The 23,248-nt window shown below is 39.2% G+C and overlaps 5 protein-coding genes across 6 annotated transcripts in view; all 5 read right to left on the bottom strand.

The window, feature by feature from the left end:
• Window positions 1-2,294: 2,294 nt before the first annotated feature.
• cyba (cytochrome b-245, alpha polypeptide) lies at window positions 2,295-5,034 on the bottom strand. The gene is made up of 6 exons (XM_084350744.1): window positions 4,849-5,034; window positions 4,403-4,472; window positions 3,718-3,792; window positions 3,524-3,607; window positions 3,324-3,405; window positions 2,295-3,117 (listed from the first exon to the last, which is right to left on the bottom strand). Exons 1-6 carry the CDS (start codon window positions 4,904-4,906, stop codon window positions 2,929-2,931), a joined length of 558 nt encoding a protein of 185 aa, XP_084206870.1. The 5' UTR covers window positions 4,907-5,034; the 3' UTR covers window positions 2,295-2,928.
• A 1,002-nt stretch (window positions 5,035-6,036) lies between these two features.
• Window positions 6,037-10,122, bottom strand: mvda (mevalonate (diphospho) decarboxylase a). Its single transcript, XM_084352653.1, has 10 exons — window positions 9,922-10,122; window positions 9,658-9,728; window positions 9,082-9,196; window positions 8,856-8,993; window positions 8,507-8,706; window positions 8,254-8,328; window positions 7,860-8,078; window positions 7,500-7,615; window positions 7,142-7,250; window positions 6,037-6,691 (listed from the first exon to the last, which is right to left on the bottom strand). Exons 1-10 carry the CDS (start codon window positions 9,980-9,982, stop codon window positions 6,611-6,613), a joined length of 1,185 nt encoding a protein of 394 aa, XP_084208779.1. The 5' UTR covers window positions 9,983-10,122; the 3' UTR covers window positions 6,037-6,610.
• A 1,052-nt stretch (window positions 10,123-11,174) lies between these two features.
• On the bottom strand, window positions 11,175-14,809 carry pdcd5 (programmed cell death 5). Its single transcript, XM_084361591.1, has 6 exons — window positions 14,617-14,809; window positions 13,071-13,111; window positions 12,730-12,791; window positions 12,378-12,469; window positions 12,211-12,282; window positions 11,175-12,125 (listed from the first exon to the last, which is right to left on the bottom strand). The coding sequence occupies exons 1-6, from the start codon at window positions 14,680-14,682 to the stop codon at window positions 12,078-12,080; spliced, it is 381 nt and encodes a 126-aa protein (XP_084217717.1). The 5' UTR covers window positions 14,683-14,809; the 3' UTR covers window positions 11,175-12,077.
• A 694-nt stretch (window positions 14,810-15,503) lies between these two features.
• Window positions 15,504-17,300, bottom strand: uraha (urate (5-hydroxyiso-) hydrolase a). The gene is made up of 4 exons (XM_084377056.1): window positions 17,228-17,300; window positions 16,162-16,301; window positions 15,901-16,036; window positions 15,504-15,755 (listed from the first exon to the last, which is right to left on the bottom strand). The coding sequence occupies exons 1-4, from the start codon at window positions 17,279-17,281 to the stop codon at window positions 15,666-15,668; spliced, it is 420 nt and encodes a 139-aa protein (XP_084233182.1). The 5' UTR covers window positions 17,282-17,300; the 3' UTR covers window positions 15,504-15,665.
• A 1,322-nt stretch (window positions 17,301-18,622) lies between these two features.
• Window positions 18,623-23,248, bottom strand: part of LOC311255775 (heterogeneous nuclear ribonucleoprotein C-like) — a 42,593-nt gene continuing 37,967 nt past the window's right edge. For both annotated transcript variants that reach the window (XM_084350424.1, XM_084350425.1), the window contains 3 exons: window positions 23,019-23,132; window positions 21,714-21,871; window positions 18,623-20,829 (listed from right to left, as the gene is read on the bottom strand). In XM_084350424.1, coding sequence (XP_084206550.1) covers window positions 20,791-20,829; window positions 21,714-21,871; window positions 23,019-23,132 — 311 coding nt within the window. In that variant the 3' untranslated portion in view covers window positions 18,623-20,790. The remainder of the gene's footprint in view (window positions 20,830-21,713; window positions 21,872-23,018; window positions 23,133-23,248) is intronic.

Here is a 23,248-nt window from a genome sequence, read left to right as displayed (position 1 = left end):
TGGTTTCCGTTTCTTCTTCTTCGAAGTGTTTCAACACCTCTGAGTGTGATGCTGCCCCCTGCAGGACGGAGGAGAAATTGCATCAATAACTATTTGTTCATTTGCAGGAGCATATCTTTAGTTTTACAGGGTCCAGTCACATTCATCAACAACGTGTCCAATTTCTTTTTACTATTTTTGCTCAGGAAAAAATAAATAAACAAATCCGTTAAAATATAAATAAAAGAGGCTAATCAGAGAAAGCAGAGCCGACACTGAGGTCATGTCCTCTGTATTTTTAATGGGTCTTTGATATCCTCATATACATATATACACTTTATGACAGCTATCATATCATTAAAATGAACTTTTATATTTAATTGAAAATGGCAAATTTGTAGTTAAGTTTAGTTAATAGTTACTTAACTGTTAACAAAGCAATGAAATGCTTTATAAACTATTTATTAGCAGTTGTTTCTTGGAAAGTTGCAGTTGATGTTCATTATACTTAATACTTCAATGTAAATGGCTTATACATACTGTGTAGTTCATTTATGAACATTATTTGATGGCCATTACAGAGTTGAAACTGATGTTTTTAACCTTTACAATTGCTCAATACATGTTTTATGAACCATTCCATTTATTCTAAACAGTACGTAACTACTGAATATTATTATTACTGAACTAAATCTAATTAACTACAAATTCACCATTTATTAATGATAGTTATTATAAAGTGTTATAAAGTGTATTTTGAGCAAAGATATAAGTTTAAATAACTTTATTTAAATCAAAATTTAAGTCAAAATTGGCCTTAAGTGTTCTTATCTTCTTGATCTGCTTCCAGTTTTCATCAATGTGCTGCCACTGATGTTATTTCGTAAGTGATTATTGGTCCCTTCAAAATGCAGAGAAATGCAGAGATTTATACTATAGTGTTTAAAAGGTTCTCAATGGATGGGTGGCTGGCATGACCTCAGTATTTCTAAAATCCTGTCTACGGCCCTGACAGAAAGTGATAAGTAAAGCAGCTAAACGGAGTACTGTTGCCAAGAAAAGAAGATGGTGTTGGGGCACTGCACTAAAACAAGTTTCCTTTGTTTCAACATTGTTATCTTTTGTTCACCAGGGCTGCCAGAATCAACAAAAAACAAATGTTCCTGGTAGAAGCTTCAAAACAGGCTTTGCAAATGTTTTATAAGGAAATAAATGAACATGACACATTCCTTACACCTCAAGGAATCACACGATGAGTTTTGTTGATTAACGCTACGTGCAAATATAACTTTTGTTGTTCTCCACAGAGCCCCTTTAAGTTCTGAGAATGGCATAGTTTCCTTTTCTATTTGAATTACATCAAAAATATTCTTTTCTCTTGGTTCTAGCAAGCATTAAAAGTTTATTGGATCTTTTTTTATTATCTCATCCCATAAAACTTATTTGGGCATATCATATAATTTCTTTCACATCTTACAGTCATTCCAAATTGGCTTTTTCTTTGCCGCACTTTGATATTGTATCTCATAGAAATTTGTTTTGAAATTTGATTTTTAAATTTCTTTTAAAGTTAACTTTGTAGGTCATTTTATTTGAAACAGCTGCAGAGTATTAATTTATCTGTATAGCCTACATGAACTTGTTTTGCTTCACTTTGCCATCAGTTCAGTTTGTAGTTCTCTTGTGCTCCAGGAGGTGGCAGCATCAACCTGATTAAAACTGCCTGAATGGTACAGATCATCTTTCAATGACTTTTATCGATATGGGCTCAGCACTACGATTGGAAAATACACCAGATTGCATTTCTTATCTTGTTATTATCAGCAAACCAAACAAACCAGATTGTAAATGACCTTGTTTGACGTATGTTTGAAGTATAACATAGAGGTGAGAAAAAAATACTGTAAATCCAAGAAGTATTGCACATTGGTGGTGTGTCTCATGTAACTACCCCACAAACTAAAATGAGGAAGTATCACTGCACTTCAGTGGTTTCAACATACACTCCAGATGCTTAACAGGTGTAGCCAACATAAAGAGAGACATTAAGACAAGAAATGAGACCGACTTGCAGAACTTGATCGACAACCGCCTGTTATGTCAGACGTGTTAATGTGCCGTTTTTTCCCATTGCAAGCAAACAAAGGATGACAATGTCACAAGAGGAGCTTGAGATGAGATAGGGAAATTCTGAAGTCTTGAAATTCAGTGCGTTTGCGAAAGAAGGAAGTTGCAAATGTCATTGCTTAAAATATTTTCCAAAGGAAGCTTGTAAAAGAAGACCTATGAAAGTACAAACCCAAGACAGGTCGTGATTCAGGGTGCAGAGGGGATTTATTTACAAAACAGCAAAGTACAGAAAAAAACCCAATAATCGATGTCTAATATCAGCCACATACAAATGTGCTAATATGTCGTGAAGTCATGTATGATCAGGGACAAACAGAGTGTATATACATAAAACAATATACCCTAAGATTTATGCATGGCAACACAATATAGTCAAGTCAAGACAGATTAAAAATATATATGGTGTTTGATGCAGAAGACAAGTATTGGTTTGCTCTTTTGTAACAGCAGTCGAAACATCACCTACAATCTTTTGACTTGACAGTGTTTGACTTGTCTGTATTTAGTTGCCATGTAGCAGCGATAGTATTTACATGAATCTCTTATGGCCTGGGTTTTTTTTTTTTATTCAAAAGTAAAACATTTACTTTACCCTGGATTTTTAATTCTCAGTTCCTGCTAAGAAACATTCTTCTGTGTTCTCAAGACGTTTCTCTGCAGGTTGAGGTATGAAGGAGTGGACCCAACATGTATCCCAGCCCCTCGCTTCACTAAACTTCAGAAAACTCTTCACTTGTCCGGAGTCTGGTGACGCCCCCACTGTAACTGGTTGTGATGGGTCATGCAGGCAGAGACACAGAGGATGGGGCGGTGGACCGGCTACTCGTCAGTGATAGAGATGGGGTTGTCATAGGCTGCGTCCTCCAGGTCGTCCACCCGTTTCCTGCGGGTCTCCGCGGGAGGTCTTGGTGGTGGATTCTGAGGGGGGTTCTTGATGCTCTCTGCAACTGGCATCCGGGTCTCTTTCCTTGGAAGAATGGGCTCCCAGTGCTCACCTCGGATTGCTGCCTGGAAACAAGGAAGGTGACAAGGAAAGCAAGTCAGTAATGATCGGCTAGCCACACCCCTGACCGGTCAGGTTGCACAACCGCAGGGTGATGTCTCAAAAGAGGTACCAATAAACAAACAATGTCTTCCTTGTTGCCATTTCCTTGTTTCCTCCAACTAGCCACTTCCTTCCACAACTAAAACTGTCGTAAAAGTTTCCAACTTACCACCAAGTAGATGATGCTGGCAATGCCCAGGCAGACACATCCGAGGACGGTAGCAAGCATAAAACCTCCAGGTACACAGATACTATTAAAGACAGACAGAGATTATCAGGACAAAGGACAGTCATGACAATACTTGGCGTAACTATGAATGAGAAGAATGCTGCCCTGCGAAAGACAAGCGGCTGACTTAATGGACTCACGCAGCATGTATAAATGCTCTGACATAGTAGTTCCTCGTCAGTGGCCCGAAGAGTTTAACACACACTGTGAAGCAGTATTGGCCCCTGAGGGAAAAACAAGGGACAAGATTGGGTGATAAGCGTTGCTTCATCACTGAACATGCTCATTAAAGTGAAGACTACATGTTGAATTATATGACAGTGACATCACTCACGGTCTCTCCACACTCGTGCCCTTGGTCCTCTTGCTTCTGGGATATTCAAGTAGGCACACAAACACCCCAGCAGCACTGGTTATCTGTCAAGGCTGTTTTCATCTTACATGATTTCACTAAGTCACATAAAACTATGAGATGATGTTCAAAACAATAACAAAACATGTTCAGTAGGAAAGGAAAGGATGACTGGATCGACGGCTTCTGATGCAAAGGATTAAATTTGCACAGAATGTAAAGTATGCGAGATGGAAAAACTATGTTTACCATGTTGTGTTTTCACTGATGTAAAATGTAATGTATACAAATGGTAGCAGACACATTTGAGACTTCCTATATATGGGTTCAAGCATTAATGTAAATAAGTAATTACTAGTGGCTTCAACTTCCACTCTACTCCCCTAGGCTTACATCGTAGTTACCTACAGTAGATCACATCTTAACTTTTAGCTTTTCATTCATTAATTCTCGCGTTATTTTACTGAAAGGCTGCCAGAACAGCCATAAAGGTGCAAAGCTACAATTTTCTTCTGCATAAACTCCAGTTTTGGTTAAGAAATGTCAGATTGATGATAGCAGATCTTTGAAGGGGGACTCAGAAAAGTGGATATTGGAGATTTTCAGAGACAATTTGAGTGTCACTTCTTTAAATCTGACTTTGGTTTGTTCAAAGTATGAAGGATACACTGCATAAGCAGCAAACTGCCAGCCTCTGAACTGTCCAGCCACCCCCACAATGCCTCCAGTGAGGAGAACTGAAACGAGGAAACAGGAAGAGTAAATTAAAACTTAAGCCAAACATACAAATACCTTTCATGCCTCTACTCTAAGACAAAGGGCCATTATGAGTTGTACATTGACTTAACTCTGAAATGCAGTTTCTCATTTATTCATGTATTATTAATGAGTGTTTTCTGTCATTACTGATTAGAGCAGACATTTCATCAAAACGATGTGTTAAGCTGAATTAAAAAATAATAAGTAGCATTTACTCCATCAATAAACTGGTGGAACAGCTAAAAAAAAACCAATTTCCTGTGAAAGTAATCAATTTTGGTCAAACTGCTCATGTAATAATAATACAACTTGTGAAACTCATTAAACAGCTCAAAATAAAGTTGATATACTCACTGAGACCCGAAGCCAGAGCCTGCTCGTTGGCCCACATCGCCCACTCTATTTTCCCCATCGTGTTCAGATAAACGACCCCTCTGCACGCGGCTGTGACTCTCAGGTGAGCGACTCCAAACTTCTGATTGTTTCTACAAGGAAGCAGATGTATTTACGTGATGTGAGGTGTGCAGATGAGCAGGCTGGATGGGGGGGCGGGGCTTAACGAGTCGTCATTTCCGACAATGGAAGAGGAGGGGCCGACCAATCACCAGACAGGTGAAATAAAGATTAAACAGGCAGGTGTGGTTCATGACCTGCTGTCTGTCTCCGGGAAGTCATTGTGTATGAAGTCATTGAATCAAACCAAAGTTCATTTATATTCTTTATTAGGGAAAAAACTTTTTTTTTTAATGGGTTTTACAGTTGACTCTAGGGCTGAATGATTTGGGGAAAAAATCTAACTGCAATTTTTTTTTAAGTCAAGCTTCAGTTCAATATTCACTGTGTAATAGATTTAAACATGTGATGGAGCATTACCACATTGATATACAGGTCTTACATAGAACCTTTATTGTTGCACGTCTGTCTCTTCGAAGCCGAAATACTTCCATATCAAGGAAGTGCCCCCTATCTTTGTCAGTAAATCGTCCAAGGTTGCTGCTGGACCCGAGGACGCCATTTTTTCTGCACCACAGTTGTAAAGTTTTACTTGGTTTTCACGTGTTGTTGTTGGTAGGCATATATGCAGCCGCCTATACACAGTATATAGTTTTTAACGGTGCGATATGTAAGAAAATGGCCACCTCTTGAATTCACACTCAGTGCTAATAGGGAGCAGCATATCATCAAAGTAACCACCAACTGCTGTTAGCTAGTCAGTCTGTTAGCAGACTGGGAGCCTGAAGCACCGGGAGAGTGTCAGCATGTAGGCTAGGCTTCACTGCGGGCACAGGAGTACTGGGATAGGGTTGGCTGGGTAGCATGTTAAATGTCCTTTGCCACGTAATACACAGACGTCACTCCCTCACATTTGTTACGTTTTGAATGTTTTCAACTGTAATTCTTACATACTGCACCTTTAAAGTCAACAACACTGTTATTGTCTTATCTTTCTGTCGTTCTTGGTGTCTGTCCCTGAGGGAAACAAACTCTTACAAAAGCTACTGGAATCTGGGCATGGTAAAAGAAAACGCAAAGAAACAATCATATTGACTAAAATATATTTTATTTATTATCACAGAATAAAATTCACATCAATTAAGTGTGTGCTTTCTGTCTGAGATGATGTTTTCATGAGATGAACAATGAAAACATGTTTAAGTAAAAATAATTAATGCACCCTCCTTAAACACAGTCAGAGGGCAGAGGATCAACTGTATTCATGACTCAGTGCACTGATACTTTGTCCTTTTAGGTACTTTTCTTCTTCTCTTTTCACTGTGACATTACAGAACCAGGTCTTTTACTCTGCCTTTTCATAGCACTGAGATCAGGGTTTGTATGCAAGTTGGGATTCTTACGGTTGTCGTTTGCTTTCAACCGTAGCCAGACTGCTAAATATAAAAAGGTATCTGCCAGAGAAATCTACTACAAGAACAAGCAAGAATATCAAGTGATAAAGAGATGAGAGACACACCAGTACAGTTCGATAATTAAAGGAGGATGGAACGGAAGCTGCCTGTTGTCGCTGTGATTTGTAAAAACCTATGTGACTAATGCACATTTGATCTCGGCTTTATCGCTGCTCAGTAGAACTTCGTCCGTTCAGAGCTTTACAGCTTCAGACAGCTTCCTTGGGCAAACCGTCAGATCCAAGCAGATGCTGCGCGGGATTCTCCACAACACGAGGGCCTGGTCCAGCCTTGAACACAAAACAAGAAGAGGTCATGTCACTGACTAATGCAAAAGATCAGACTCATCCTCTGTGAGTGTGTTATGATCTTCAAATGCATCTACTTTAAAAGCTTGCTCTAATAAATTATAACCTACATAAATAGTGTTGTTAGTGAAACGTTTGAACACTTTATTAACCTGAGTGTAACATCAGTAAAGCAGGGGAACTACCGTGTGCCACACTTTTCAACTGAAGGAGTGCAACACAATGTTACATAAAAGGAAATGTGGACATAAATCTAAACTTGTCGCGCAATCTGCTGATTAATATATTACATCTTTCTAGCTTATATTGTGCTGCCTTAGGATAGACACACCAAGACATATAAATCACCAACAGATAACATTGATTTTCAGCTGCTGTTTAAAGTAAACTGATAAAGGAACTGGGCTACAGAGTGATTACATCGGTGTGTACCTTTGTACTAATAACGTAGCTTATTCCCTTTGGCATTGGCTCCAGACCAATAGCCTGTTTCAGCTCCTCGGAAAGAGAAGCACTCTTAACTGGAAGACCCTTAATAAACCTGCAGAGAATGAAGAAACAATCAATGAGTCATCCCAAAGAGGCTGAGAGACACACCTTAATAAACAACAGTGTAAAACAGCTTCTATGAAGCCAAAAAACATCCATCTATAGTTGTGTATTTATGGTATAAATGTATTTATATAAATTAAATATATTTTTAGATAAATTAAGTAGTTTGCATTCAAGCATAATTTTGCATAAGACTAGGCACTAAAGCTAACTAAGAAAGGGATAGCTATTCACTCACTGTCCTCCGTTGGTCTCTGGAGGGAAGAAGTGTTGAACCACCCGAACAAACTCAGGAACATGCTGCTGCAGAATAAAGATTACAGCATTGGGTCCTGCATCAAATGTGTAGGTCACCTGGAAGGAAACAAAGATAGACATGTAAAGAGGGAGGGTGTTTCTGTTCCCCGGTTTAAAAACCACCGCACAAGTTTCACATCTTCATTACACCAGCTCGGAAACCCAGCTGCATGAACTGAGACAAATGTCTAACGCAAGAGAAAAATGAACAAACAGAAAGCAGGATTAAACCACAGCCAACAGGACTGCTAAATCGATATTTTCTGCTCTTTCACAGAAACAGAAGTGTAAAGCTGCTCACCCTTGTCTCCCCGTAGTGTCTGTTATACCGATGTACCAAACTGATGACCTGTTGAGACACACTGTTGAGGTAGAAGATGGGAGGGTATGTGTCAAGGCAGGTGGCATGGAACTGGTTACTGTCCTTCATGGTTAGTTCAGCAAATGCAGCAAAGTCCTTTCTTCGCACCGCCTCAATCATCTCTACCATCCGGCCTGGGACGACAGACTCAGCCCGGTGCTAAACACACACACACACACATGCACACAGTGAAAAGATTGACATAGACCCTCTGATGAGTAACAGTAAGTTAGCTTTAAATGCAATGTAAATGAACATAATCTCCACTTTTAACAGAGAGTAAGTCAGCAGTACACAGTTAGTACAATGAAAAAAGTGAATTTGAAAAAATTACCTTTAAGAGACAGCTTGTTTGTACACTGGTTTGCATCCCAGAGGTGCTGCCCACTGGCTTCCTCTCAGCACTGGCCTGTGACAAAGTGCATTAATAGGCTTATTGGATTTTTTTTTACCATCTTGAATGAAAAAGTGCATTCTGTGCCACTAATCATGATGCCTTCTCTACATTTTACACAAGATATTGTCATTTATACAAGTAAAACATCAAGTATCTGACTTTCACCATATACATGTAGCACCTGACCTACCACAAGCACAAGGATTCTGAGCTCAGGCCAGTGAGTCTCTGGCTCCACCTGCTGGGCTATACTGTCCTTGCCATCATCTTTCTGTCCCATGATCCACTGGACAAACCCTCCATAAATACTCCGGCATGCGCTGCCTGAGCCCTGTCGAGCAATGCCAGACAACTCCCCCTCTACACCGAACACCCGGGCCAGAGTGTAAACTGCAGCACAGGCACAAAAGAGGGAGTAAGAGAGGAGACTGGATCAAATATGAGATAGATATTGTACATTGAAGAATGTGCACTAATAGGCAAAGCATTTGTACTCTAGAGTCCTTGTCATCTCAGTCATGCATTAAAACAGAGCTCACCTAGACAAGCAAATCCAGCCGCTGAGGAGGCGAGGCCGGCAGCAGTGGGGAAGTTGTTAACAGAGCAGATGTGGACTTTGTGAGACAAATCCAAACTGGGGTCCCCGTCATTACGTCTCTTCCTTGCTAATCGTCGAACTAAATACAGAACACAGAAGAAAATCACTTGGTTACCTTCAATCCCTCTTACATAGTTTTTGGGTGAAATAAAACAGACAGCGCTCACTCTCTCTCAGGCAGGACTGTAGTCTCGGATGGGTTATATCCTCCTCTTTGCCATTGAGCCATATTCGATCTTCCTGAAATGATCTGCTGGTTGCGACTGTTGTGGTTGTTTTCAGCTTAACAGATGGAGGAAGACAAGGCAGATGTGTGTCAAAGTGCAGATCATTAATACAATGCCAGATGCGAAAACTTTAGCCTTAAGATATGTGCGCATCATATATGCTGTATATATGTTACCCATCATCCAGCCTCAATTCAAGGCCAAAGTCAATATTTCTACGATCTTGTAATGTTTCTGTTGCAATTTAAACTGCAACCATTAATTATACCATTGTTGGTAGCCCTAATGCACAGTGAATATAAATATTTAAGGACTGATCATCTGAACTGACACTATCAACACAAATAAGTCACGACAAGACAAACTGAATTAGCTTCCTTCTACACTTTTATTCACTCAGTCTTTACATGATGGCAGGAAAACACAGCTGTACCTCACTTTAGCAGCTCTGGACAGGAACTATAACACTTGGAAAAGCACACTTAGAAAGCTGATTGATGATAATGCAGTTATTACCTGGTCTTGATGCAGTGTGACACTCAGAGATGAGTTAATGGGTAGAATTAATTCCTCATCCCTCTTCCCCCCTGAAAGGTAAGCAAGTTTTATACACACTTACACACTAAATTAACTCATTTAATGCCCAGTACTCAGAGAGAAAGACAACACAAGTCACCATACAAGAAACACATGTATTGACGATTAGACAGGATTTAGCTTCCCTTGAGTTCAACAGCTACAAACCTAACGTGACTACAAGAGGCTAAACATGATACTTACAGTATTTTATGACAGCTATATTCACAGGAGCGGTGCATGTCGCTATCTTCGGCTTGTCCATGCTCTCCTCAGACGTTGCTGTGTATGAAAACCTATTTTTCTATAAATAAAACTACCTGAATATCCTGAAATACCCTCTACAAGGCTATTCTGTGTTTAGCAGTGTCAGTTTAGCTAACACTAGTCAACCTCACTACGGTGTTTCATCGAGGACTCTCTCCATTGGCTGATGGTGAACACATGGCTAACCCCGCCACCAATCACAGCCCAGACGTTTGGATCAAGCAGTCGGAATAGCCAATGAGAGGTCATCTGACCACGCTCGTGCGAAAATGGGGCAATGACAGAGACCATCCCACAACAAGATGATATGAAATTCAAATAGTTTATAAAATCCTGACAACAGTCCAGGAAAAGTGATAATGATTGGATAATTTAAATTAAAAAACAAAACATTTATTGTAAATGATGAAAGCTGCAGTAAGATAAGTACAAGTAAACAATTTAAATCCAGTGTGATGGTGGTTGAAAGTAGTACTATAGTACTGCACTTCAGCACAATTCTGAGGTAATCATACTTAAACATTTCCATTTCATATATTTTACACTAATTAATGATACAACTAATTTCCAAAGCTAAATTGTCAAAAGCTTATTGCTCCACTACATTCATTTGACAGACACACTGGTTATACATGCCACATTTGATGACCTTATGACATAGAAAGCTATACATTAAACTAAAAAGCAATATACAGTCAAAATAAGCTTGAAAACCATTCCGGTGACATAATAAGTCTAAATTCAGTACTTTGAGTATATATTGTGGATAATACTTTTACTTTTAATGAAGCACTTTTTAAAAATGCAGGACCTTTGTCATTGAACGTTTTCTGATAGTGGTATTGTTAGCTTCATTTAAGTAAAGGATCTGAAAACTATTTCCACCAATGGTGATGAGGAAATTATTAAGCCACTTATTCCTACTTTTCATATAGAATCAGATGTCTGTCCTCTTCAACTTGGCATTGCAGGAACCCAAAAGTGCAAAGCAATAACGTTAGCATTATAAGTGGTAATAACATATGGCTAAATTGTACATCAGTGTTAGTAAAAATGAATACGACTGTAAAGCTCTGCCCACTGCAGCGAATTCAAAGCCATGCAATGGTTTTAAACTGTTCCATTGGTTTATTCCACTGTGGCAAGTGTTGGCTGTGGAAACAGTGTTATTGGACTTGACACAGAGCAAATCATATTTCTCCTCCATGCTTTTTATTTCAAAAGTAGTTGGATACATTTGAGAATCTGTTAACTGTTGTTTGAAATCCAAAACATGATTGCTGATTCCCAAATAAAAAAAAAAAAAAAGTAAGCCATCCATAAAGTAACAAAGTGAGTCAACATTTTCTCTGGTGGCGAGGATACTGTGTGATGATGCTGCAAAGTTTCCTGTTCTTGCGTTGAACATATTCACAGCTGTGGTAATTGTGTGCCCTGACCCAATGGAATTATTACGTGTGAAAACCCAAAATGGAAACCTTTTCTAAATGGTTGAACACAATATTCCTTTTAATAACAGATCATTTCACTAATGTTTCGCTAGAAAAAACAAACATTTGAATTTAAGGCCTTTTTTTAATTATTTTTTTTATGTAAACTTTTGAAGTACATGTCAGCAAAAAGAAAATATGCAAGTGCAACATCCAGAGCTAATGGGGATGCTGGCCTTGAATACAGAACAATGTATTATATCCACAGAGCAGTCTAGATAAAATGTACCAGCAGCAGTACATTTTTCACTTTATCTAGCTTCTTGTGTTTGAAGAACAGAAGTCAACCATGGTGAAAAAAAGAGTAACCACTAAGAGGGAGTAGAGGAGTCAAACGGTGTCATAAACTGCCAGGGGTACAACTAGTAGAAACTCGATGACAAAGGAACACCTTATTTGACACTGTGTGGATTGTACTCCCCACCACTTATGCAGCAATGTAAACCCCAATTTGTTGCTCTTCCCTCTTGGTATGTAGTTTCCAGAGACACACAGAAGCTAGTGTGGCATCCCAGGATTCAGCTAGTCAAAGATGCTATCAGAGTCCCAGTAAAGCAAATCCCGCTGCCTTTTCTTGGTGCGTTCCGAGGGTCCAGTTAGGAGTTAGTAATCATCCTCATCATCTGAGTCCATCACCCTCCGTCTGTTGAACTGACAAGTAGAGAGCACAAGTGCTGTAAGATGGACAAGTGACTGATTATGAATCAAACATAGGTGACACTTCAGTGAAACTTACTGTGACAGTCGTCTTCTTATCCGTTTGCTGACTGACTTTTTCCAGAATCTCAATCAAGCCCGCCTCTGAAATCTGACAAAAGACAAAACCCAGTCATTGCACTGCTGGCACGAGGAAGAACGTCGACAACATTAGTGCGTCGAGGCATCAGAGCTACATTTTCTTACCTTTCCTCCTAACTTCCCAAAACGAGCCATTTGAATGAGATAGTTTTCGACTGCATTGGCCTTCTCAGGCTTCACCAAAGCAAGATTGCTCACTGAAAAAAAAGGAAATTAAATTTATCACATTGTGTTCACGTGTTATGGGTATTTACAAGTACATCACAACCTATTCATCACACAGTATAGTGTCAATGGATCACTGGATGCTTATTCAAAACTGATAGAGGAGACTTAGATTTCTTAATAAATCCTATAAATATTATGTATTTTAAATAAGGTCTTTTGGTTCAACAAGAGCATGAGTCATTTCCAAAGGGATCGACAGGGTAAACAATGAATATGAGAACACACTTACATCTGGCACGGGCAGACTGGTCAAGAACTTGAGCCAATATAGAGTTCCTCATGTCTGTTTCTCTGTGAATAACAAATAACAATGTTACCACGTCAGTACTACCAGCTACTGTTTGGATCTAGAACTAAGACCAAGTAAAGGAAAACAGGAAGACACATTTATTAAAATCTCAAGCATCAGAACACGGGCTTGGTCCCACAGCTCCACTGACATGTTTAATATGACCGCTAGTGTTCATAACTTTATTTTCAATCTTCTTTAGTTGATTCAAAAATAAACTGTACTGCATATAAGTATATATTTTTCAGTAGTAAGCTTTTAAATTAATAAAAACATTTTACCTTTGTTTGGCCTCCTCTCCTTGCTGATTATTAGAAGAATCCTGAAAGAAAATGTGAGACAGAACCATCACATATATGTTGAATTTGTGCATTCAGCTAATTGCAAGGAAAGACATTTTAACACCAGCAAATATCCCTTAATGTTGGAACAGCTGGAGCCAAGTGACATCTCTGGACTCATGTCTCATGCCACACACCCTGAAAAAAAATCTTCACAAATACTGAAACTAATTTTGATAGTCTGTGGAAATTTTTGGTTTGGTAATGAAGGGAGCAAGAGCGCTGAGCACTAATGTACAACCAGTACCAGTATTATTGAGGCAGATACTAATCAGTTCTAACAGTTTATAAGATCCTAACAACACTATATCAGCTAAAATTAATGTTTAAACATAAGTGTATAATATAAGATATCTTTTTTAATACAGATCGCTTATATGAAGTCATTAAGTACTTGATTGAGATATACACTACTCAATATTAGTAAGGGATATTGGGATATGGCTGCATATATGCAATACAAGTCAAATGAAATGTGTTGCATTATTTTTGGGGAGAAAAAATATTTACAAAACACAAAATAAACATTCAGATATGTTACAGAATAAACAAACAAATGAAACACTAAACTATCCCAATATCTCTAACTCATTTTGAGTAGTGTATAGTGGGCTGTCTACTGAGTTGGACATGTATAAAGTACAAAAATACCTTGTCAGTACTCTCTGGTGGGCAAACTATGTAACGGTGACACCATTTCCAAATTACCTCCAATTCATCTTTGGCCTGTCTGTTCTGCAGTGTCTTGTTACTCAGCTGTCACAACATAGGCTGATAACAGTTTATCTATGATGAGCTAATATCGTTCAAAATAGTGGCCCAGCCAATTCATCGATCAGAGATCTGCTGAGCATTGTGTGCATTGTGTAAGATTTAGGTCCACTAACATAACAAGTTAAACCCTGACAGCACTGATTTAACAATCTGCATCAAGAAAGCTAGATCTTTCCATTTTACTCATAAAGGATACCATATTATGGCTTTGTATGGACTAAATATACATGTCTGCTGCCATCTAACACCAGTAGATACCATTTAGTTCATGTATGTGTTCATTATGAAGTACAGAAATACTTATGTTTAAGATACTACCCTGCCTTTGTCACATCAGAGAAAAATTCAACACCAACTGAGCTTACCAATCTACTAATATCTACTTGTGAATATGGCCATAGGTACATTTTTTTATGACACACGTTTGCTTTGCTAACGCTGTCATTGTCAGAGGGGTGTGAGCTGACACAAAGCTAGCAGTGCCAGTGAGGTGATGCTGGCTATTACTGTGATTCTTCTCGCTAACTCCTGAGTTAATTACACCTATTTTACATCAGCTACGGCTCTCGCTTTTGAGCTATACATATTCGGGGTGACAGTTTAGTTGACCTGTGGTGACTGGTTTAGCCACACTAGCTAGCAGCAGACTGAACTCAGCATCTCCTTATAAGGCGGCCGCAAACACGCTTCCGAGCTCGCGTTTTGTTCTTACCCCGTGCTTTGCCTGAAGTTCCGCCATCCTTTGCCGCCTAATTGCGTCCAGTTCGTCGTCCGCCATGGTTTACTCAAGTAATAGATCCCCAAAAGACTGAAAAATGATGTGGTAACGTAATATAACGCACCCTAAACTCCCATCAGAACAAGGCCCTACCGAGCTCAGGGGAGAGCAATCGACACGTGATAAACCGATCTGACGCTCAGGCTGAAGCAATCGAGCGCAGAGGGAGAGTGGATCACAGTGAAGAGAAAGTTGTGATGAATGTATGAATTTGTCGAAATATGACTTTTTTCATATTATAAAGCGATTTATGTAATATTTTTTGACATATATGTAAAACTGTTAAGAATGGGATTAGCCTTAGAAGTGCACTGTGTAGTTTTGGACAAGAAATTCGAACTCAGAAGAGTAATATTTAAAATATTAATGAGGTAATAATGATAAAGACTATTAATTTATCTCCATAACTGAATAATCAAGCCCTCAGAGAAGAATAAGGTTGACACGACAATGGTGGAAGCTAGAAAGGTGGCTTCTAGGGAGGGTCCTGCAAATATATACAAAGTAAAACAGTATGAAATTGAGTTGTCCTTTGACTTGTTTGTTAACTCGGTTTATTCAGTCATGAAAATCAGTCAATGCAGATTTTTGACTTCTGTTCATTTCCCCAAACTATGTAGCTAGTGCACCTTTAAAAATGTCAGGTAGCTATTAACAGAGCTGTGTGTGCGCTTCTTTTTGAGAACAGAGTACAGTTAATTGCATTTATTCAATGGTTTTTATACAAGATGTGAACTTCACTCAGTTACGGAAAGAGAGATGGTGCTTTGAAAAAAGTTAATCAGATGGATTCACATGCGTGCTTACAAAAAGAAAACACATTTGACAATAAACACCTCAGGTTTCTGTTTAATATTTAATTGCAAACAAGTTATATTGATTATAACATCATTATTCAAAAGAGTAATTCAAGTGGAGCTGGACAGTTCAGCTTATCAAGAGATGGATGCTCTGTGCCTTAGGAGCATCATCGCACCTGCTCTCTAGCTTCCTCTGTATGTACTATAAGAGAAACGACTCAGGAGCAAGGGAATGTGGTACTTTTGGCCGGGGTTGTTTATAGTGAAGACAATCTGCATCAAAACAACAAACATAAAAGAGGGTTGTCATTATCATCGCAGGTTAAATGAAGACACAAATTCACGAGTAAAGAAGAAGCTGCAGCAGCCTGAGAATGGAAGTTGAGGATGTCAACGTGAAGACACAACAGTTCCTCACCTCAACATACGGGTAAAAGCACGTCTCTCCTAAACTCTCCCAGTACTGAGCAGTCTCAAAATGAATTCTATACACTCCAGGTGTAAACGTTTCTTTTGTGATGAGTCCTGGACAACGTCCATCATCATTAGTGGTCCTGTTGAGACACAATGTGGTTAAGACCTACCGGGAAAGATGTCCAGTAGTGATATTTAAGCTTTTAATACTTTGTTACTATGTGTTTGATATTTTGTATATTTCCAGTTGTCCTCTGTTTTTTACCCAGTGGTTATCAAACTCCAGACGTTAGTCGAGGGGTCTTGGCGACAAAGACTGAGGGCCATGTTTGAGCCAGGGACGCCCATTCCAGTGTTCAGCACATGGGTGGTCAGAGGACTAGGTGAGCCTGCCATTGCTGTGATCTACAAAACAAGGAAGCAAGATTATAGATGGATCATCTTAAATCTGAAAGAACAAATCAGACCGCAATATTAAAAACTCTGCTGTTGACTATTGGCAAAAACATATTTGTAGTTCAAACAGTGTTTAATTATTGTTGGCAGTTTATCCCAATTTAGCAGGATACAGTAAAAACATTACTGAATGAAAATGACTTAATCCTATACCGTATATGACAGCTCTATCAAAGTTTTCAAACAATTACTGTGTTATAAACTAAAACTTAAAGTATTATAAACTAAGTAGTATTTTTGACATGTATATGCATTTTAAACCTGTGCTCCTGATCAAAAGTTAGGCATTTAAAGAACAACCTTCAAAACTGAGCTAAAGAAAAAGAATATATAGAAACAATGAATGTATATGTTATATGTTATTTAGGTGCACAAAGTGAAAATTTTGCTTCCAAACAACATTGATAAAACTGCTGATTTATTTTCCAATGCAGATTTTTTTGTTTTTTCATTCATTGTAACTTGAAATATTGAATAAAAAATAACATGCATATTCTAAAAACAAGGTGTAATACTCAATCAATACTAAGTCTAAATCCTGGGTATGTAATTACCTTTAATAGCTATGGTACAATGTAGTTGTTGGTAAGTAGAAGCTCTGGATTTAGACTTTGAATTAGTTGCCTAATTTGAACAATATTAAATGAAATGATTTGTTGTTTCACAAACTGAACTATTGACTGCTTCTGTTGTAGCTTCTCTCACTTTTCACAAAATATCTCCACAGCCAGAGTTCATGAATACATAGTTGTTATAAAATTTGTATGATGGTGCAATGCAAAATATTGCACGTCACACTTTATCACTTAACAAGTGGTCTTTTGAATCAAAAACTTAATGATTAATTTAATTTTCATTGTAAGTTTGGTTCTTACCTTATTTTCAGGCAAAATATGACCCTTGAGTTGCTGCAGCCTGTATGCGCTCATGTGCACTGATGAGTAAAATCCAACCCGGGTCAGCAGTTTTAACCAATAAATTCAATTTTATGGTTTATTTAACGGCATCAGGTTTTTGTCACATTGCTATCTGGCAGTTCACAGTGGTCACTGTCCTATTCGGTATGACATTCAGTACACATGTGCTTATCCTTTAGTCAACAGAAGACTCGTTGTGCAAGAGCTCCTTTTGTCACACTTTGAACTATGTGGAAATGGATGATCAAGTGAAGGCAGAGGAATTTAATGAAAGGAGTTTAAAGGAAGCCTGTTTTATTTTCTGATATTCACAAGTTTGACTGCTGGGTTAGTGAACCCTGAATACACGACCCACAACTTCCTGCTTGAATTCCACAAAAAAATCAGATGACACACGTGCTGTGATGCTTCCGCCAAATGTAACATTACAGGGATCTTTTTAAGGCTAAACATTGACAACAAGCTCAGTTAATAAATTAAACAATGCTGAGAGTTAAAGCAGACTGCCATGCTTTGATTCCCTGTGATTTTAGGGATAGAAAATATCATAACCTCATCATTTTATACTATTAGACGTTCGTGTAAAATGTTGTCATATTAATTGTTGAGCCCAAGATGTGTTTTGTGAGGTCACAGTGACCTTGATCTTTGAAAATGATCTTCTATTTCTGATCATGCTTTGTTGACTGAGAATGGTCTCATCAAGTAACTACAATCCCCCATATTTAGGTTGTGTTTCTGCTCGCTCATTAATCAGTCACATTGTTATTGATGCGAGTAAATTTGTGCCATGATACAGTCATTACCGAGACTCTGTAGTATTTAATTTTATCCCATGTGCTTCATTTTGGTGTTTCTACTATTTTTAGATAAAACATTCAAAAAAAGGTCTGTAACATGATTTATAGGACACTTCTGTGGCATGATTTTGGGAGGACTGCTGTATCTTTTCTTCCTTTTTAAATCCCAGTCTGCGTACAGATCTATCTATTTATCTGTTTTTGTGCCGGCTGTCATGTCGGGTGGAAACTGATGCATTCTGAGTCGGGGTATAGTTGGTGGTTTCCTTCTTCACCAGGCACACAGTGTGGATGATACTGTGCACAATTTAGCCTGAGGGCCCAACTGACCTTTGGTCCAACCATCCATGCACTGAGGAAAATGTTGTGGGTTCAAAGACAATGCGATCACATAAACTAGCAGTCCACTCTGCAAAGTCTGCAAGCGAAGTGATATTTACCACGATACGTTTTCCTCTGTTCTGTGCATGTATTGTATTGTCTGATTTTTCCTTTCACTCTTTTCCTTTGTGTGTATCATGGTCTTCCAGAATAAAAACACACTCACACAAACTGTATTTATACTCAATATGAAAATACTTTTACTACTGTGACAATGAGTATTTCCACTTGGCTTATCTTAAGAATGCAAACAAAAACATTTAACACCATAAGAATTATAATAACATCGTTGTTTTCTTTAAAAAACATATGAGTAGTCCTAAAGCAAGAATAAAATCAGACAGTTCAACAATTACAGTAAAGTTTACAATAATACACAATATTACACACTGACCTGGGCCTTTGCATGTCTCAAAGTGCCAAATACATGGTGGAAGAGAGTTGTAACACTTGGTATGACACATCAAGGTCATCTGTAGAATATTTCTTTCAGAGAGTCACACACACACACAGATGTAACACACCGATGAAACAACCTGCTTCTCTTCTGAATCAGCAGTCTGACCATTCAGACTCTCAAGGATCACTGTGATTTCATTTGAATTGCCAAGTACTGATATCTTAGAAGTATAATAAAATGAGCCGAGAGTTGATAAAAAGCCCTCCTGAAGGATCAAATTTGACAGATTTCAAGGTTCTTCAAAATACTTTGAGATCCACTGAGGGGGTTTTAATTTAACAGTGCATGCACACAATATTCCAGTTCAGCCTTATTCTGAAATGCTAATAATATTAAGGTAAGAGGTTTACACCATTTATAACCATCCATGCTATCTTAAATGTGTAATTTGTAGAATATTGCCAGAATTTGAAGCAGCATATCACCAGAGTAACCAATGACTGCTGCTCTTTGCTATCTGTCCTTGGCTGTAGTTAGCTACAATAAGCTAATTAGCTCATGGCTCAGTTAGCTGTGGAGCCATTGGCCCTAGAGTTTGTCTGGAACGGGACCTCAGATAAAGTGAGAGTCACCAAGGGCAATGGGATCCAGCTCAACTGGATTTGGCCACCTGATGTGAGCGTGAACACGGCTGGACACCAAACTGGGACTGAACACAGCCTCCATCAACAGATGATACAGCACGGTGATGATTTACGGTGGCTCTGACCAAGACTATGACTTTGGGGATAACAAGGAATGGCAGGCGGGGATTTATTTCGACCTACCTTGAGGGGATTGTGGAAGGACAAACCAGACTGTGTTGGTGAGTTTTATTTAGTTAATGCTGAGTTTGTGTGTGTTTTACAATGAGTTATCAGGGCAATTAAGCTCGACTTAGTTCCCTCAAAAGAGAGGAATGTGAATTCAGAAGGTGTACGGTTGTATTTTTCTGTTTAGTGAGGAAAACAGAAGAGATGAATGTGTTTTTTTGACATTTTGTGAGTTCATTTTGTTCATGTATGATGTATCGGACTATAACGGACTATAACCTCTCGCCGGTATTATGAAAAAGGATGCGCTAAGTGGCTAGCATGCTAACTTCAGTAGACATCTCAGCAACACAGTACATACAGTACACGTCTTTGAAACATCAGCGCTGTTGTTTCTTCACACTCTGTTGATAGTGTTAGTTCATTTTTTGAATGTTTTAAACAAAGATTCTGGTCAAATTTTACAAATTACTCCTTTAAAGATTCCTCATAAACAGAAATCCAACACTTCCTTGAATGCTGTTTCCTTTTGCCGTTTCTTTCCTGGGAGTAAAAGTGGTGGAGAAGCAGAGACATTATAGCACCTCCAGCTAAACGTAAATGATTACTGCATGTATAGTCTGATACTGACATATGCTGCCTGTTTCAGTGGGAGGCTTTTAATTTGAAAAGGATAAACTGGTAAGCTGCTTACATAATGTTTTAATCAGAGAGCTCTATTGTCTCATTTGGATTAATACAGCAATATGTGGATTAATACTGGAATATTTGTGTTCGTGCAAACCCACTGCTTAGGCAGGATTATAAAAAGTTTAATTTACCACCGTGCTTCCAGGTGTCCTTTATAATTACTCTCTGGATAAGATCCCTCTCTCTCGGAGTCCGACAAAACAAATTCTTCTCAATCATGTGCACATTCTTGCTGTGCACGTCACGTGTGTCAGTGTTTTTGTTCCACTTCAAAGTGTGATCACTGTGATACAATTAAACGCATTGTGTTATCTGATATGTACACCCTGTTGGAGGGAAGCTGAGCCTCTTATATGGGTGTTGGCTTGGTGGTGGTTGTTCTCTTCCTCCATGTTTGGCACGTAATCCACATCGTCTACGTCTTCTCATTTTCCTCCTTCATATTTCCTCCTCGGGGTCAGAGCTGTGATTGCTCATCTGTGACAGTCAGTCAGACAGACAGACAGGCAGACAATCAGTCAGTCAGTCAGATAGACAGACAAAGATAAAACAGAGAGACATTTCATTAAACTGCGAGCTCAGAATGACTAAGTGAAATTTAATCGTGCAAGCATAAATTGATTTCACAATACTGGAGTCTCAGCAGTAAAGTTTCCTCCTCAAAGCAGAAACATCTGCTTATCTTGTCTGTGTCATTTTACAGCCTAAACATTTTATTTCATTTTTTTATTATGCTTTTTTCCCCTTTCCTTTAGTGTCTTATATTTGTTCTAGTGTATGTTAAAGACCTTGAAAGTTAAAAACGTCACAGTCCGCACCAACAAAAGCTCCTCTCTCCCAAAGAAAACACTGCTCCTGAAATGCTTCGTCACCATTATTTTGTGACTTTGTGACATCACACTATGTCACCATGTCACACATTTGCATAATTGTATGCCTTGCGACTATTTGGGATGTAGGAATAACACAGCAGATGCACAGCTGCTTTGTTGTTGTTGTTGTTAGCGGTCCTGGGTCAGGCATGTGTGAGCTGACCAATCACAGCAGACTGGGTATTTGGAAGGAGGGGCCTTGAAGAGACAGGGGCTAAATACAGAGCTGCAGCAGTGGACGGTATGAGAGGAGAATGTGAACCTCTTCACAGTAGTAATCCAAGATAAAATGATGGACCTGTAAATGAGCATTACCTGTATATGTCTCCTTTAAAATAATCTCATTAAATAGCATTTAAAATGGTAGTAGTTTTCCCATGTACTACGTATTGTTTTACTTTTAGACAAGTTACTATATTTTTATTGACAAAATGAGGCCCTGTTTAGTCACTCCTGAACAAGAGTGCACAGACTTTGAGGTGCATTTACCGTGTGGTGGTCATCCTCAGGCTCCCTCAGGTCGGGGCTCTCCCTGTGGATTCGATGGCGGGAGCTGGGAGGAGAGAGGGAGGAGAGGGAGTGCTCAGGGCTGCTGGCAGACAGAGCGTACGGCGAGCCAGCTGGACTGTCCTCTCTCAGGGGAGACCCTATAACACAGGAGTGAACACATGCATTAGTTTATTGAAAGCAGTTTGGTCCTGCTCCGTTTTGGACAGGAGTGTGAGGAAAATGCATGTTTACCGTGGTTCAAAGACTAAAACGTCCGCGCACATCCCACTGATTTTGTGCTGGATGACAGGCAGGAAACAAGAGTGGGAGTGACAGGACGAAGGACAGATGAGGAGATAGAGAGGAGGAAGGCGAGAGACAGCAAAGCTGAGAGACGGGGGAATCAAGTAGAGCTGGAGATAAATTAATATATGAATGAGAGCTATCAATCGCTCAAGGTCATTCAAAGTAGATAGAACACACTCGTGCATACATACTTTCCTGAAAGAGTGCACATACACAGCTTTACTGTAGTAGCCACAGGACACATTCTCCTTTTAGTACACTCTCTATTTGTATACTCAGCCTGACTTCTAGGTTCATGGGTAAAGTGCTGTCTTTGTTTTCTTGGATTGAGCGAGAACGTTTAAGTGTAGCAGCGACTGAGGATTTAAATCTTAGGAAGGCGGTGAGTGGTGTGAACTGTTTCAGTTCAGGATCAGTTTAATTAAGATTCCAGTAAAAACCAATTTCCTCAGGAAGGATAATAAAGCCTTGTCTGGGCTGTTGCTCTTGTTGGCAGGTGCAGTAACTGTATTGTGTTCAAATGCCCACAGGAGGGCAGCAGCAGCTCTTCCTGCCATGTACGCTGATCTGCTGTTTTTCTCAGTCCCTCATATTCGTCAGTTTTCTGAAGCTTCATCAGTCAGTTACTTCAACTACACTGTTTGTTCAGCATGTTCCACAATCTTCTCACCACCATAAATCACGACGCCCCCACTCCATTTGATTTCAGCCCTGATTCGACTTTATAAAAAGATCCTGACTGGAGGGAAATAATTGATTTGTCAGGTAAAATAGGAGTGGCTCTGGTGGTGCAGTGCATTCCAACCCCCCCGGTTTCCCTGCAGCACATATCCTGAATCATTTTGATTGGGGTTGTGACTGGTGGAGCTAATCAAGCAGAAATCGGAAAGTGGCATATCGCCGGAGACGCCTTAAAATGTTCCTGATGTGCGAATAGATTATCTATCATTCGATCTCACAGCTACCTGCCTCCACTGTCTTTGTGAATGAGTGTCTCACCTTTGTGGTCATTCCTCTGTGTGTCCATCCTGTCAAGACTGTCAAGCAGCCCATCGATCTGTGTCTTTATCAGAGTCAGCTCCTTTTTAATCACCTGCAACTCCTCCATGCCCACTGCAGGGAGAGAGGGAGAGGGAGAGTGTGAGAATGTAAGGGACATTCGGAAACTACACAACCTGAGCATTTCTTTAGGGTTTAAACCACAGGGGATACAGCTTTAAAGGAGTAGT

This window comes from Pagrus pagrus (assembly GCF_965226575.1).
Source record: "Pagrus pagrus genome assembly, chromosome: 1".
Taxonomy (NCBI): Eukaryota; Metazoa; Chordata; class Actinopteri; order Spariformes; family Sparidae; genus Pagrus; species Pagrus pagrus.
This window is presented reverse-complemented; position numbering and strand designations above follow the sequence as displayed.